At 40.1% G+C, this 13,796-nt stretch overlaps 1 protein-coding gene across 1 annotated transcript in view; it reads right to left on the bottom strand.

The window, feature by feature from the left end:
• trpc5a (transient receptor potential cation channel, subfamily C, member 5a) overlaps positions 1 to 13,796 on the bottom strand; it is a 164,128-nt gene that overhangs the window by 89,327 nt on the left and 61,005 nt on the right. Inside the window, exons 2-4 of the mRNA XM_044342493.1 lie at positions 6,803 to 6,844; positions 3,471 to 3,573; positions 1,270 to 1,520 (exon numbers count right to left, since the gene is read on the bottom strand). Of these exons, the coding sequence (XP_044198428.1) occupies positions 1,270 to 1,520; positions 3,471 to 3,573; positions 6,803 to 6,835 (387 nt within the window). The 5' untranslated portion in view covers positions 6,836 to 6,844. The remainder of the gene's footprint in view (positions 1 to 1,269; positions 1,521 to 3,470; positions 3,574 to 6,802; positions 6,845 to 13,796) is intronic.

The following is a 13,796-nucleotide window of genomic DNA, read 5'->3' on the forward strand; positions in this document are numbered from 1 at the left end:
TCTCCAGTCTCCGTCCTTTTCCCCTCTCATGTTCCCCGATCATGTAGCTCAAACTTGCATCTTTCCGTCTCCTCTAAACTGTGCGTCACATTCAGTCATCTTTAAGACGTACAGACTGGAAGTTATTCAGTCAAATTGCTGCAATTTTCTTCTATATGATGTTAAAAAAAAAAAAGGTTTTCTAACCTCGTTCTGACTGTTTTTGTTTCGTTTCCTGTGTTTGAGCGAACAACGTGCATTGACATGCTTTTAAAAAATAATATGAATAAAATAAATAATGATAAATATCAAAAAGATCACACTTTAAACACTGTAATAAAACTGTTTATCAGACCACATACAATAACAGAGGAGCTTATAAATGTTTTATATGTTACTTATTTCTATTTATCTTTATTAAGAATAAAGAAATAACAATAAAAGAAAGAGATGTAAATGTGGACAAAAGTGACACAAACAGGAAGAAGCTCGACGACAGAAACAAGCAAGCGAGAACAGATTTTGTCTCCGATCCTCGTCCAACTGAGAGGTGACCAAAACCTTCCCACAATCCTCCGGTTTCGGCCAAGGGTTGCGTTGCCATGGTGACGTGGAGAGCCTCGCAGCCTCAGACGGTCCAGGAACGAACGCACGAGAAGAAGTCTCTGTTTGTTTCTCCTCTTCTGTTTTCTTCTTCACTTTCTGTTTTTTTTTTAAATATCTTCCTCTCTCTCTCTCTCTCTCTCTCTCTCTCTCTCTCTCCTATCTTTTCCAATGTCGCTCACCCTCTCTCTCTTTCTTTATCTCTTTTCTCGTATGATTTCTCACTCTTTCGCTTCCTCCTCGATCCCCCTAAACACCTACACATTAACTAAACTGTGGGACATGTTCTTTTATTTTCTCTCTCTCTCCTTCTCACACACACACACACACAAACACACACACACACACACACACACACATAGATACAAAAAACGCGGCAGGCAGACAAATATACAATCTGCCTCTAAATCCTATTTCACAGTGTGTCTATGAAACGAGCTGTTTAATTTTCCTCCTCTCAGCAGAACGTGGCGTGGAGCGTTTCACTGAATGGATGTGCTACTCATTACCACGCACACACTCATTAAAACAAAAAACTGGAAAAACACACACACACACACACACACACACACGGGGGCCGCACGTTCACGGATGAGTAAATGCAAACACGTGCGTGCATGAATGCGTCTGGATGCAACAGATTAACCCTTTTTGTTTAAACACACACACATACACACACAAACGCACCTGTTTCTCGCCGCTGGGCCTCCGGTGCGACAGCAGCAGCTCCACGGCGCCCACCACCTCCTTCCTGATGGCGTAGAGCAAGGCGTCGCCCGTGTGGATGCCGTGGTCGAGAAGGAGCTCCATGATCTCCAGGTTCTCGTTCTCGATGGCGATGAGGAGCGCGCTGCGACCCAGAGGGTCTAGACAGTTCACGTCCATGTTGTAGTAGACCTCCGCCTCGCGAAGGGCGTGTTTGACGCCCGCATAGTCACCTGGAGACGTAGAGGAACACACAGATATACACTGGGCCTCATGCAAGAACAGTTAAGTAGTCTCGTCCATTTTTTCTGTGAGGTTTACTCGTACGAGCGGTTCAAGTCGGGTTCGACAAGCTCTCAACAAACCGCCCGAATGTGAAGGGTCAACGGATATCAGTAAGATATTTTCTTTTGTGATTTAGTTTAACAGGTTAATTTGCAGAACTTAGTTAATCTAATGGGTTAAATTTAAACTGCATAAAAGTCAATGTCTGCAGGCGATGTAGATAATCCTAAATGTCTTTGCAGGATAAAGTGTTTGTGAGTTTGTGTTTCATTCATTATTGTTTGTGGATGCGCTGTCTGGTTCCCGCTACCAGGTTTCGCTGTTGAGTCGGAAAAAGCGAGTTGTGAAGGAGAAGAAGAAAACTGTTGTTGTTGTTGTCCATCAATCGTTTTTAGCAGCAGAGAGAGTGTGCTGCCGGACTGTAAGAGTGAGCTTTGTTTGCGTTGTTTAAAGCAAAAATAAAGACGTTGCTAGTTGCACGACAGTCCTGCATCTGCCCGAGTCCTTGGCTGCGACACAAACTTGTCGTAAATCGCTCGTTTCAGTCTGATGAACGCCAGCTGTTCATGAGGAGGAGCATACTCAACGTCCCTAAAATTGTCTTATAAAGCTACATGTTCTGCTCCGTTTGAGGGCGAGTTTCATTCACAAAAAAACAAGAGTTTCACACTGCAGAGCTTCAAATCCTGCTTTCACAAATCAGCAGACAAAAACATAATTAACTCAGAAAATCAGCGTCGCATTGTGACAGAACTAAAGAGAGAAAGGTCATGTGAGGCTTAGTGAAAGTTGAGTCAGGAAGTTTATCTTTTGCCTGCTCAGGTCGTCCCTCACGCACGCTGTCATTCCTCTGTGTGGTCACATCTAACCAACAGCACAGAGACACACCTTCATTGTCAGCCAATCATATTGCAGCTGTCTATTTAAACATGTTTTCTCCCTCTCTGCCTTATTGCACGTCCAACCACCTCCGCAGACTCATCAGTACATCATTTCATCAAAGCTCCTTATCAGTCTCAGCCGAAGTCATCAACCACCAACACCACCAGCGTCTGGACTCCGTCGGGGGGGATTTATCTCGCTGCTGCTCAGGACCGACGTCCCGAAGAGACTTCTCTCATCTGTATGATAAACAATTCTTTTTGCTTCATTCACTCGTCCCTCCTGATTGAAACACGTTTGACTGATTCTCTATCGTTGAGGTGTCACAGAGTTACGACGCAGTACAAACTTTAATCTCTCTACAAGTCTTTTTTACGACGACCCTGATCTCAGACAACACAGAAGCTCGTAGAGTCTCCTGTTTATTCTGATCGTCAATCTGAAAGTGAGCTGATTTAAACTGCTGCTGGATGTTTTATAAAGCTTTTAAAAAAAGTGACATCTTGACTTCTGTTAAGTTTGTGGTGCATAAAACTGAATTATAAGCTCAGTGATGTCTTTTCTTTATGTCCGCAGATTTGCAGCTTTGACTGTTTATCAAAGATTGTATATTTTTCTAACAAGGTTTTTTAAACTGATGATTCAACCAGGAGAGTTTTATGTCCATCCAAGCACTGAAATACTTCACCTGTCAATCATCAAACATTATCTATACAGCAAATAAACAAGACTTTAATATAAATCTGGTCCTCTTCAACCACTATGCACCAATTAAATGACTGATTCTGATTCTGAGAAATTCAACTTTTTCAATAACACTGGAAATACAGCCAGATGTCAGCTGCTGCTGCTGCTGAGATGACACCCGTGAACCGTCGGTGACAGCGGAGTCCGACCGACCAGCTGCTCGGCCGCCAGAAAGCGTCCAGTCAGCACTGTTTATGTATGAAGGTGTGCAGGGAGCATTTATACGGCTACCGGTGATAAAAATGACCAGATGGATGGATGGATGTTACCTTTCTCCACTGCGGTGAGGTAGGCTCTCTCCTCCGCAGACAGCTCCACCTCAGCTCGGACGATCTGCAGCGGGATGCGGTCGCGGTACGGCGAATACGTCGCCTGAACAACACAAAGAAAAAAAGTTAAATACAAAAGGATCAAAAGTATAAAAGTAGTTTTGTCAACAGAGCATGACAAATCAAATCAGTGCTATTCTTTCCCTGAAAGCACAATTTGTTTTCATTTTATCTAATTAAGCATCTTCAGTGATTTATGAAACGCTGCAGACAGACTTGTTTTAAAAGACTGTTTGTTTCCGACAGCTGCTAATGGATCCTAGAAACCTTTTTAGCTAAAAGTCTGACAAAAAATGTTTGTTATTATGTGTTTTTTTTTCCTTCTTGTTCCTTCAGTTGGATGTTGTTGTCTTCCTCGTTTTCACATTCATCTGCTGAAGGTTAAATCTGAGTTTAAGATGTTTACATACGAGCAGGATTTGTGACATCACAACTAGTTTGAAGCCAATCGTTGAGTGTGATGTGGAAACTCATTGAAGAAGGAGACATCAGCAGTTAAACAAATATTGAACAAATATTGAATACAGATTCAAGATTTTTCAGTGAAGGGGAAGAAATAGATGTAATTTTAAGGATTTTAACAAGATCATTTGGATATTTTTTTGTGGAAAAACCATATTATTATTCAAAGCCGAGTCCTGAAACATGTCTGGAGGGGATCTTTAGGGACTTTTAGACGATGTGAGAAACCTAAAATAAAGAATGTCTTTGTTAAATTAACACACTTTTAAGATATATAATATTATGCTTCAGGGAAAATGAGCTGAGATGCTGCATCACATCACATCAGAGTTAATGATTGATTGAAACTATATTGATAATAAGAGGAGATTCGTCTCATTGATCATTTCTACTTCTGCTTCATCAGAGAAGCGTGTCTGAAAGTCGGACAAAAAAGGAAAACCTTATGTGTTTTTACATGCAAAAAGTCTAAAATAAATGGCTTAAATAACCAGTAAATCAGTCCCAGTTATGTGGGGACGTGTGAGGAAAAACTCACCATTTAGACATGTTTTGTCTACTTCGAATGAAAGTTTAAACTTCATTTTGACCGTCTGGATTTGAATGTGTAGCTTTGTGCTCTTCGTGTTATTGACTGTCACACACACACACACACACACACACACACACACACACACACACACACACACACAGAGAATTGTTACACAGACACAGACTGACATTGTCGTCTGCGGAGCCACATGGGTAAACACGGATAAAGCTGTAAATATTTAAATCTCATTGTTTGGTTTTGGGCTTTAAACCAGCTTATAAAGGAAATAAATCAGATGTATTTTATTTGCAAGAGTTCTCCCGTCATGTCAGCTGTCTGTTTCATAGCTGGTGTCGTTTTTTTTGTTTTTTTTTTATGCACTAGTGGATGTTTTATAAGTAAACTCTTCATATTAGAGCTGAACAGGAAACATAAAACATACGATGTGAGGCAAACACTGAAAAAACATGAATTTGAAACTACAGTGAGTGACATGAGTGACTGAATGTGAGAGTCACGGATGATTTAATCACTCGAGTGTGAAGCAGCTAGATGATGGATAGACTGTCAAACAAAGTCCTCTGTGTGTGTGTGTGTGTGTGTGTGTGTGTGTGTGTGTGTGTGTGTGTGTGTGTGTGTGTGTGTGTGTGTGTGTGTGTGTTCCTGCACTTCTATCAGCAATCACCAGACTTCAGATGTTTGGTACGAGGACATTTTGTCCAATTCACACTTCAAAGGGCTGTTGGAGGGTTCAGATTTTTTTGTACTGCCTGCAGCAGAGTCACTACACATCTTAGACAGGCGTGCAATTTATTGTTATTTTTCAAAATAAGAAATACCAGGAATAACACCAATTTGCATGCGAGATGTACTATACAGTTTTAACAAAAAAAATATATTTTGTGCAATTTAAACTTGAGTGTTTTGCCTGTATGTGTTTTAGAGTAGGCTTAAAACTTTCCTTTTTGATAAAGCTTATAGTTCGGGCTGACTAGGCTTGCCTTGGATCAGCCCTTAGTTATGCTGCTATAGGCCTAGACCACCGGGGGACTTCCCATGATGCACTGAGCTCCTCTCTCCTCTTCCTCCTCTACATCTGTATGCATTCATGTAACATCAATGCATGTCAATAACTTTGCTTCTTCCCTGGGTTGCAGGCCGTGTCTTCGTGGTCTTTCACAGTCCTGTTGGCATCCTTCCTTGGCTGTTGCTACTACTATTGCTGCTGTTATTTCCCTCTTTCTCTCTCTCAACCCAACCGGTCAAAGCAGATGGCCGCCCACCAAGAGTCGGGTTCTGCTTGAGGTTTGTACCCGTTAAAGGGGAGTTTTTCCTCACCGCTGTCACCAAGTGCTGCTCATGGGGGGAATTGTTGGGTCTCTGTAAATTAAAGAGTACGGTCTTGACCTGCTCTATGCGAAAAGTGCCCTGAGATGACTTTTGTTGTGATTTGGCGCTATATAAATAAAAATTGATCGATTGATTGATTGATGTCCACTGACCTTCAAAACAGGGAAATATTTGTCCACGGATGGTTCCATGGATATGAAAGCTTTAATAATGTCAAAAAATTTGATAGAACAAACCAAAAAACGAACATATTGATGGATTTTGTCGCTCTTATTTTTATTGTTTGGCCTTAATTGAGGTTAATCTTGTTGTATGTTTAGGAACTACAGTTCCCATAAGGATTTGGAGGATGACTCCAAGAGGATGAAACAAAGCAGAGACTGTTTGAGATTGTGTAAAATCATGATTGAATGAAATTAAATAACATCATCCTGTGATATCTCGTCCTCAACAAAGACCGCTACCGCCACTCTTCTCATATTATCATCCATTGTTTATAAGCTGATGAAGATCAGCATCATATCAGCTGCTTCATGAGCCGCCTGCACTCCATTTAAGAGAGTTTCCTCTGCCCTCGCCGCTACATAACAAGCCGCTCGCCAAAAATGGAGTGCAGCTGTAGACTACAACTTGAGCCCCGGTTCTTTGGTCTATATTTGATCATTTTCTGGCAAATTTGCACCATGAGAAGTCCTGTGTGCACTGTGATCATGGACGTACAGACAGCTTTCACTGGATTACTTTGACACTGAAGAGAACTAAACATGTGATAATTAAAAGGTAAAATCTGCAGGTGTGTGATGTTTATCCTTGATCAGTTTAATTTAATTTAATCTAATTTTAAGATGTCCGTGTGTTCAGATTTATGACCGAGGAAGAGTCCCAGCAAACGTCCTCACAAGTGTGTTTAAGTGTGTGCTTGACTCACCTTCTTGTAGTACAGCTGTGTCATGGGATTCATCTGGACAGTCTGTGAGAAAAAAAAAAAAAAAAAACAGAGAGTTGAACGTTAGTCAGGAAGACCAGCAAGAAAAATATCAACAGAGCTGCAGAAAATAGAAAAAATAATGAAAAAGCGAGAGGCTTGTATTCAATCAAACTCCTCACGACAAAACAGAGAAACCCAGAAAGTAAACTTCCAAATTACAGTAGTACTTTCTCACTTACACAGTTTAGACAGCTGTGCATAAGTGATAAACTGTGTCCCTGTTAAAGTCCTCAATGGGGACAATTTTCACATTTTTCTTACTTTCAGAAAAAAAATAGTTCCATCTGAAAACTGTCAACAAGCAGAACAACCTGCAGATTGTTTCTATAAAACCACACTGCTGTTGAGTTGTTTTCCACTGTCATTTAAAAAAATATGCAGCAGAGATCTCAAAACTACTACACAGCGAATAAAACACAAACTGTCTGCATGGATAGATACCACTAGGAGTAAAAATGAAACATGTTTGTTTGTCAGTTGGGTGAATCAACCTCTTAGGTGTCACACTGAGACAAATTTTGGACAAATTCAACTTCTCATCGTTCATTTAGACATAAAAACTGCAAATCATTGTATTTTTGTTTCAGTAGGATCACATTCTCCACAGATTTTACACATTAGTGTGTGTTTCCAGGTGTTAGGGGAGTGTTTTCGTGTCTGCAGAGGGAGCTGTGTGAAATCTAATAACTTGCCTCAAGCGATGTCAGTCGGGGATGAAGACTACAAGTTTGAAAATGAAAAAAAAAATATCTGAGAGTTTGGAGTTAGAAAGAAGTGATGATACCAGACCTTTGTAGCCTGCTCCTCGTCTCTGCTGGAGGCTAGCAGCTCCAGGCTACGTTAGCCGCTACTAGCATAACAACTGATTCTCTGAACTGTCAGCGGTGGAGTTGCGTTGTGGGTGATGTAAGTGGCAGGTTTTTGACAAGGAAGAAGAATAAGTGGAATAAAAAAAAGACATTATCTCTTGTTCTGCTGCATCAATTTTCAACCTTTCTTTAGTAAAACTGTCCGTCATGACTCCAACAATTTCAGAGGAGTGCGATGCTAAATCATATGTCAGGGCACTCTGTTGGCCACGAGGCCCTACGCCACCACAAAGCTCGCTTATCGGCTCAGCCTGCTCAGCATGTTCTATGAAATTTGATTGAAGTCCAACCATGTTTGTGTCTAAAGCAACAATCAAAAAAATGGCATGACCATGCTGGTCTGAAACCACCTGACCAGTTACACCAGTATGGCCATGCTGGTCTGCAACCACCTGACCAGTTACACCAGCACTACCAACCTGGCTGCTCACCTCTCAACCAGCTACACAAAACTGGTCTACCAGCTGATCACCAGTTAAACCAGCTTGAACACGCTGGCCCACCAGGTAAATCCAGCAAGACCAGTTAAAGTTTGAAGCTGGTTCTAGCTGCATTTTACTGCAGGGTACTCTCTTAAAATACTATTTTCAGACTTCTGAAACTGCATTCAAGACTTAAAAGTTGCATATTTTACTTTGCTGAAGACTACTAAACAGCATCATCTTCACCTACAGTAACTCTATCTGACGTTTGAAGACTTGCTGTGAACCAGCAGACAGCAGGTGTCTCCTTGTTTAAGCTAAAACCCTCCACTAACAACTAAAACTGAACCGACTGGAGAGATCAACAGTGACGGACAGGCAGACGGTTGAAACAGTGCAGATTAGTGACTCGTCATACATTCAGCACAATAAACAGCATACAGAAACAAAGATAAGCCTCATCCCACAGTATTAGTGGCTCTAGTCTTGTTAATGCATGTAATCCTCATGAACCACTGTCTCCTGGAGAACGTTTAGAAGCTCTGCTTGTTTGCACATTTGTGTGTGTTTTACCGCGTTGACTTATTGCACCGTAATTGCCCCCACATTTGTTTATTTTTAGAGTAAGTGTTGAAGCAGATGATGCATTTTGATTGTTTCGTAATATCCTGCACAGCGTTGGATTAGTGTTCAAGCAGCAGGGAGCCGTCAAAATGAACCCAGAGGAAGAAAAATATCAATAACAAGAGAGAATTAATTACTGAAAGCTGTTTCTAGCCTTGAGACTTGAGATTAACGGGTCAGTTTGAATCTCCAGGTGGGAAAAATAGTTAGTGGTGCCCCCTGAGCAAGTCACTGACTGCTGTGGTAAAATGTGAAGCAAAACGGTCATGAAAAGAAAAGAAATGCTTGAAAATTCAACTTCTGGTCCAAGAAAAGATCAATGTGATGAGCCAGGGGGTGAAAATATAAAACCAGCTCCATTTTACATCTGAAAATCATCAGTCACACGTGCTCGGAGTGTAAAACAGGGGGGGGCCTCGAGCAAACTGCTTTCTACACAGATGCTCATTTCCAGCTGTTTCTCACTTGTCTGAACACCTGAGGAGGTATATTACAGCAAGTGCAGACGAGTTCAGCATATAAAACTAAAGATCAGTTTGGTTTTGACAAGAGTCGTTGAAATGAGACTCTGGACTCAAAATCAGACTAATAACATAAATGAGACAACAAAGTGAGACCCGACTCTCTGAAGATGTGACCTGACTTGAGAGGAAAAAAAGATAAAAGGCTCAAGTTTCAACCTGGTAAAATCCAGGAACAACAGCTTCAAGCTAACGTTTCTCTATCAAGCCTATGCATTGAAGAAAATGCTGAAATGCTGTTTCAATTTTTCTGTCAACTTTCAGGCTTGAAAGATTTACATCTTGATGTGCAATTTGCTTATAAAGACATGTGTCTGGACTTGGATTTGTCTCAAAAATCTTCCTAACAAAACTGCTAAACGTGCAGCATGTCAGGTTAACAAAAGTTTCCTTAATCAATGGATGCAAACACAACAAATAATGGAGACACTTTATTCTCCAGAGCAAAGAAACAACAAAAAGAATAACCTCATGTATTGGTCTTTTACAGGAATTATTCATAATCAATAGGCTGACAAATCTGCTTTCAGCATAAAACATCTTGTAATCACCAATTGACGGAAAAAACATTACACCTGTACGCCTGAGAGAAGGTCCTCTACATCACCTCCACCCACAAAAATAATGCAGACATAAATTATCCAAATGGAAAAATACAACACAGTGAAATTTTACAGTGAGGTTCCCAGAAAAGAAAAGAAACTATTAAAGCTGCAGTTATTTCCATCATAGATCTTCTCGATTGGTCTATAAAATTATAAAATTGTGAAAAATGTTTCCCAAAGCCCAAGATGCAACCTCGAATGTCTTGTTTTGTCCTGACTTACAGTCCACAACCCAAAGATATTCAGTTAACTGTCACAGAAGACTAAAGAAACCAGAAAATATTCACATTTCAGAAGCTGGAAAATGACTAAAAAACAATTAATTATCAGAATAGTTGGTGATAAAATTTCTGCTGAGCGACTAATCTTTGCAGCTCTACAAACTATCAGTATGTTCACATCTTGAATGTCAAAACAAATCCCACTCTTCTGAACTGCTAGTCTGGATATCAAATACCAAGTTACAGATATATTTTGTAAATCTAACTGTCTAAAACATATTTATCAGTCACAGTTCCTGTAAAAAAAATGTGCGTTTAGATGTTTGGCTCTTTCCGCAAAGCTCCTACACGTTGGTGAACAAAATCTTGCTGATGATGACAGATATGCTAATGTCACAGATGTGGGTTTAGACTCAGTCTGACACTGTAAATTGAACCTATTATTGCAGCTGCGATACAGATCTGCATTTCAACAAGCCTGTAATTGGTTTGGGGGACGCGGCAGGGGGAGGGAAGAAAATGCTGATGGAGCACAATGAGATATTTTTGGAGGCTCTGTCATCTGAACATGAAGAATAAAAAGAAAAACAGTCTGTACCCTGTCGTTTGTTGGTTGGTGGAGGATGTGAATAGGCCTAATTTTTGCAGCAGTGGGAAGGTGCTACGCTGTGAATACAGATGTGACAGAAAAAAAAAAACAGAAGAATCAAGAGCAGCTGCCTGGTGGTCACAGAACAATACAAGGATACAATACGTGTGATTCCTGCTGCCGCTTTACAGTCAAAGAGCTTTAATGAAGCTGAAAAAGGAAAAAAAAAAAAAAAGAAATCTTCAGTGCTGACTCACTGCTCCAGCCAAGTGTTGCTGGTATTTAAAATTTGAGCCCAAGTCAAGAACTTAAACTTTTAAAATACTCAAAGGACACACACACACAGCTGCTCGACACACTTTCCCTTCCTGTCAGGTTCAAACACCCTCCTGAGCGAGAGAGAGAGGAGAGAGAAACCGCTGCCAGACAAATACACGTCCTGAATCCCAAAATCTGACTATAGATTCAGTGAGTCTGCTGTGTCATCGAAACCCTGTGAATGACCAGCTGTCGGGTTTAAAATTAAGCATCCTGACCCTTGTTGTGTAAAGCTCTCTCTCTCTCTGACTCTGCCAATCGTCCGTGTCGATGCATGTCATGTGTTGCAAGCAGATATGCAATGCACTCTGGGAAGCAGGGATTACAAACAGAGTGTAGACAATGCATTAGCATTAGCCTGGCTAGCTAGCAGTCAGTAATGATGATGATGAGGATGAGAAATTAAGCAAAAACTTGCAAAAGGGGAGCTTCTTAAAACTCCAAACAATTTGATATTAGTTATGGTGTTCCTCAGGGAAGCGTTATAGGTCCTATTCTGTTTTCAATGCGATGAAGTCAAATATCACTGTTACACAGACTTTATTGGTGTCATTTTTAATATTTTATCAAACTTTTTTTTTAAATGTATTGTTATTGTTTATTTTGTGATCAAACTTTTACTTATTGTTTATTTTCATTTTAGTTTTTAGCCTGACTTTGTTTTTGATCTTGTTTTCTGAAGCACTTTGAGCTGCATCTTTGCATGAAATGTGCTATACAAATAAAGGTTATTGTTATTAAACGTTTCAGTGAAGGCTGTTGCATTGTGGGGACATTATAAAAACCTCCAAACGTCCTTTACAACCCTTAAAGAGCATCACAATCGTCTCTATAATGTTCTGTTCTGGATTATAACAATTTGGACTGTTGACAAGTTCAGCTGGGAAAGATGATTTTTGGTTTAACATCTACACTGATGGTTGATATTCAGAAAAGGTAAAGTTAATCTACTAACCGTTAAGGTAGATCATTTATTATATTGAGATGTTTTACATGCTGGTAGTTGACTGCAATGAGTGTCAGCTGGTAGAAGTTATAACACGTTATGTTTTGTGTTGGTTGGCCACTGTGCCATATTCTGTGTTGGTCTGTTGTCAGATTTTTTATGTGTGAAAAAAGTATTCTATAACTTTGTCTTTGAAGGAGAAATAATATTAATAACAAAGATACAGCCTCGGGTACGGGCCAAGTTTGGTTCTCAGTTTCAGGCCTTTGCAGAGCTCCAGTCAGGTTATCTCGGCGGGTAATTGGTGAAGGGCTGTCATGGTCAGAAATATGAGATTTACCGGTCTGAGAGGGATGCAAATGTTTTGCTCCACAGACACTGTCATCATTTCAAAGTATTGAGAAAAAGAAGATGCCTCCGCTGTCAGTAGACCCTTTATCAACAGCTGACAGATAAATTAATGCCTCCAGTTACCAGCCACCAAGTGGACTGAAAATACTGACTCACTGACTGGCGAAGGCAGTTTCCATGGTGCTTTGAAGTATAAATGTTAACAAGGGTTATTTGCTGTCATTGCAAGATCGTCAGTCATTCCCCCAAAAAACTGAAAGAGTGCGAATACTTTATTAGTTATTTGTTATTACTTTATTTGTTGTACGTCACATGCATCATTTCAGTGATAATGAGGCTGATTAAGCTCCATTAACCGCAGAGGAAGAGACAGGAGGAAAAATTGTGACCCCAGCATGTTGTACGTGTCTGACCTTTTTGTAATGAGCTGCAGTTTGCCATTTTAATGTGGCTGATTTATTTGCAGCGGATGAATTCACAGCTGTGGTGACCTTCAGTGACCAGAAGTGAAACTGGACTGGCTGGTGACAGGAATGAAGTGATCTGAGGAGAGCTGGGTTTAACTGACCGGACAAGATTAAATTGGACTGTAAAAAAATTAAAAAAAAAGAAAGTACTTCACCTGAACTGTACTTTTTGATCTAATAAGGAGCCGCCAAGTGAGTTCCAGTAATCAGTACGGAGGACAAGTGATGCCAAAGCTGTATGAGTCAGATGAAATAAATGAGTAAGATTCAACATCCAGAACAGCTACAATCACCCTGAACGATAAAACGTCTTGAGGCGAGAACATAATTTTCCCTGTCTAACATACTGTACAGAGCCAAGTTGTAATAAAATAAAATAAAAATCAAACTGTCTAAAAAATTATGTTTATATTCTGCTAATTTGCAACAGTAAAACATTGTGGTTCTAATGTCATGCCCCCAGGACTGCCTTGAGGATTTTTTTAAGGTATCTAAGTGGCAAAATGTTTATACTGAATATATCTAGAGCTGCAATGTTCAACTGACATACAATTAATCATCACATTTGCAGGTTTCAGCTTCTCTAGGTGATGATTTAATGCTTTCTTTGTCATACATGATAGTAAGCTGATATATCTTTGAGTTTGGGACTTTTGGTCGACCAAAAAAACATACATGAAGACATCACCTTTGACTCTGGGAAAATTATAATGGGCGTTTTTCAGTATTTTTTGACATTTTATAAACATAATGATGAGTCAGCAATGAAAATAATGGTTATTTTTACCCCTAAACATGCAGCTAAAGCATTATTAACGGTGTTTAAGCAACTCAAAGCACTTGGGTAAAGTCAGGGAAAGATGCCAGTGTTGGTTAAATATTGATAGAGTCAAAGCGGACTTGAAGCCCAAGACAGAACATGTTTACTTTTGTAGGACCGCAGTCTTTTCTGAAGTGTTTTTGTTGCCAAAACATAACCACGAAACACTGCACTTCCTGGA

This window comes from Thunnus albacares, chromosome 22 (assembly GCF_914725855.1).
Source record: "Thunnus albacares chromosome 22, fThuAlb1.1, whole genome shotgun sequence".
Taxonomy (NCBI): Eukaryota; Metazoa; Chordata; class Actinopteri; order Scombriformes; family Scombridae; genus Thunnus; species Thunnus albacares.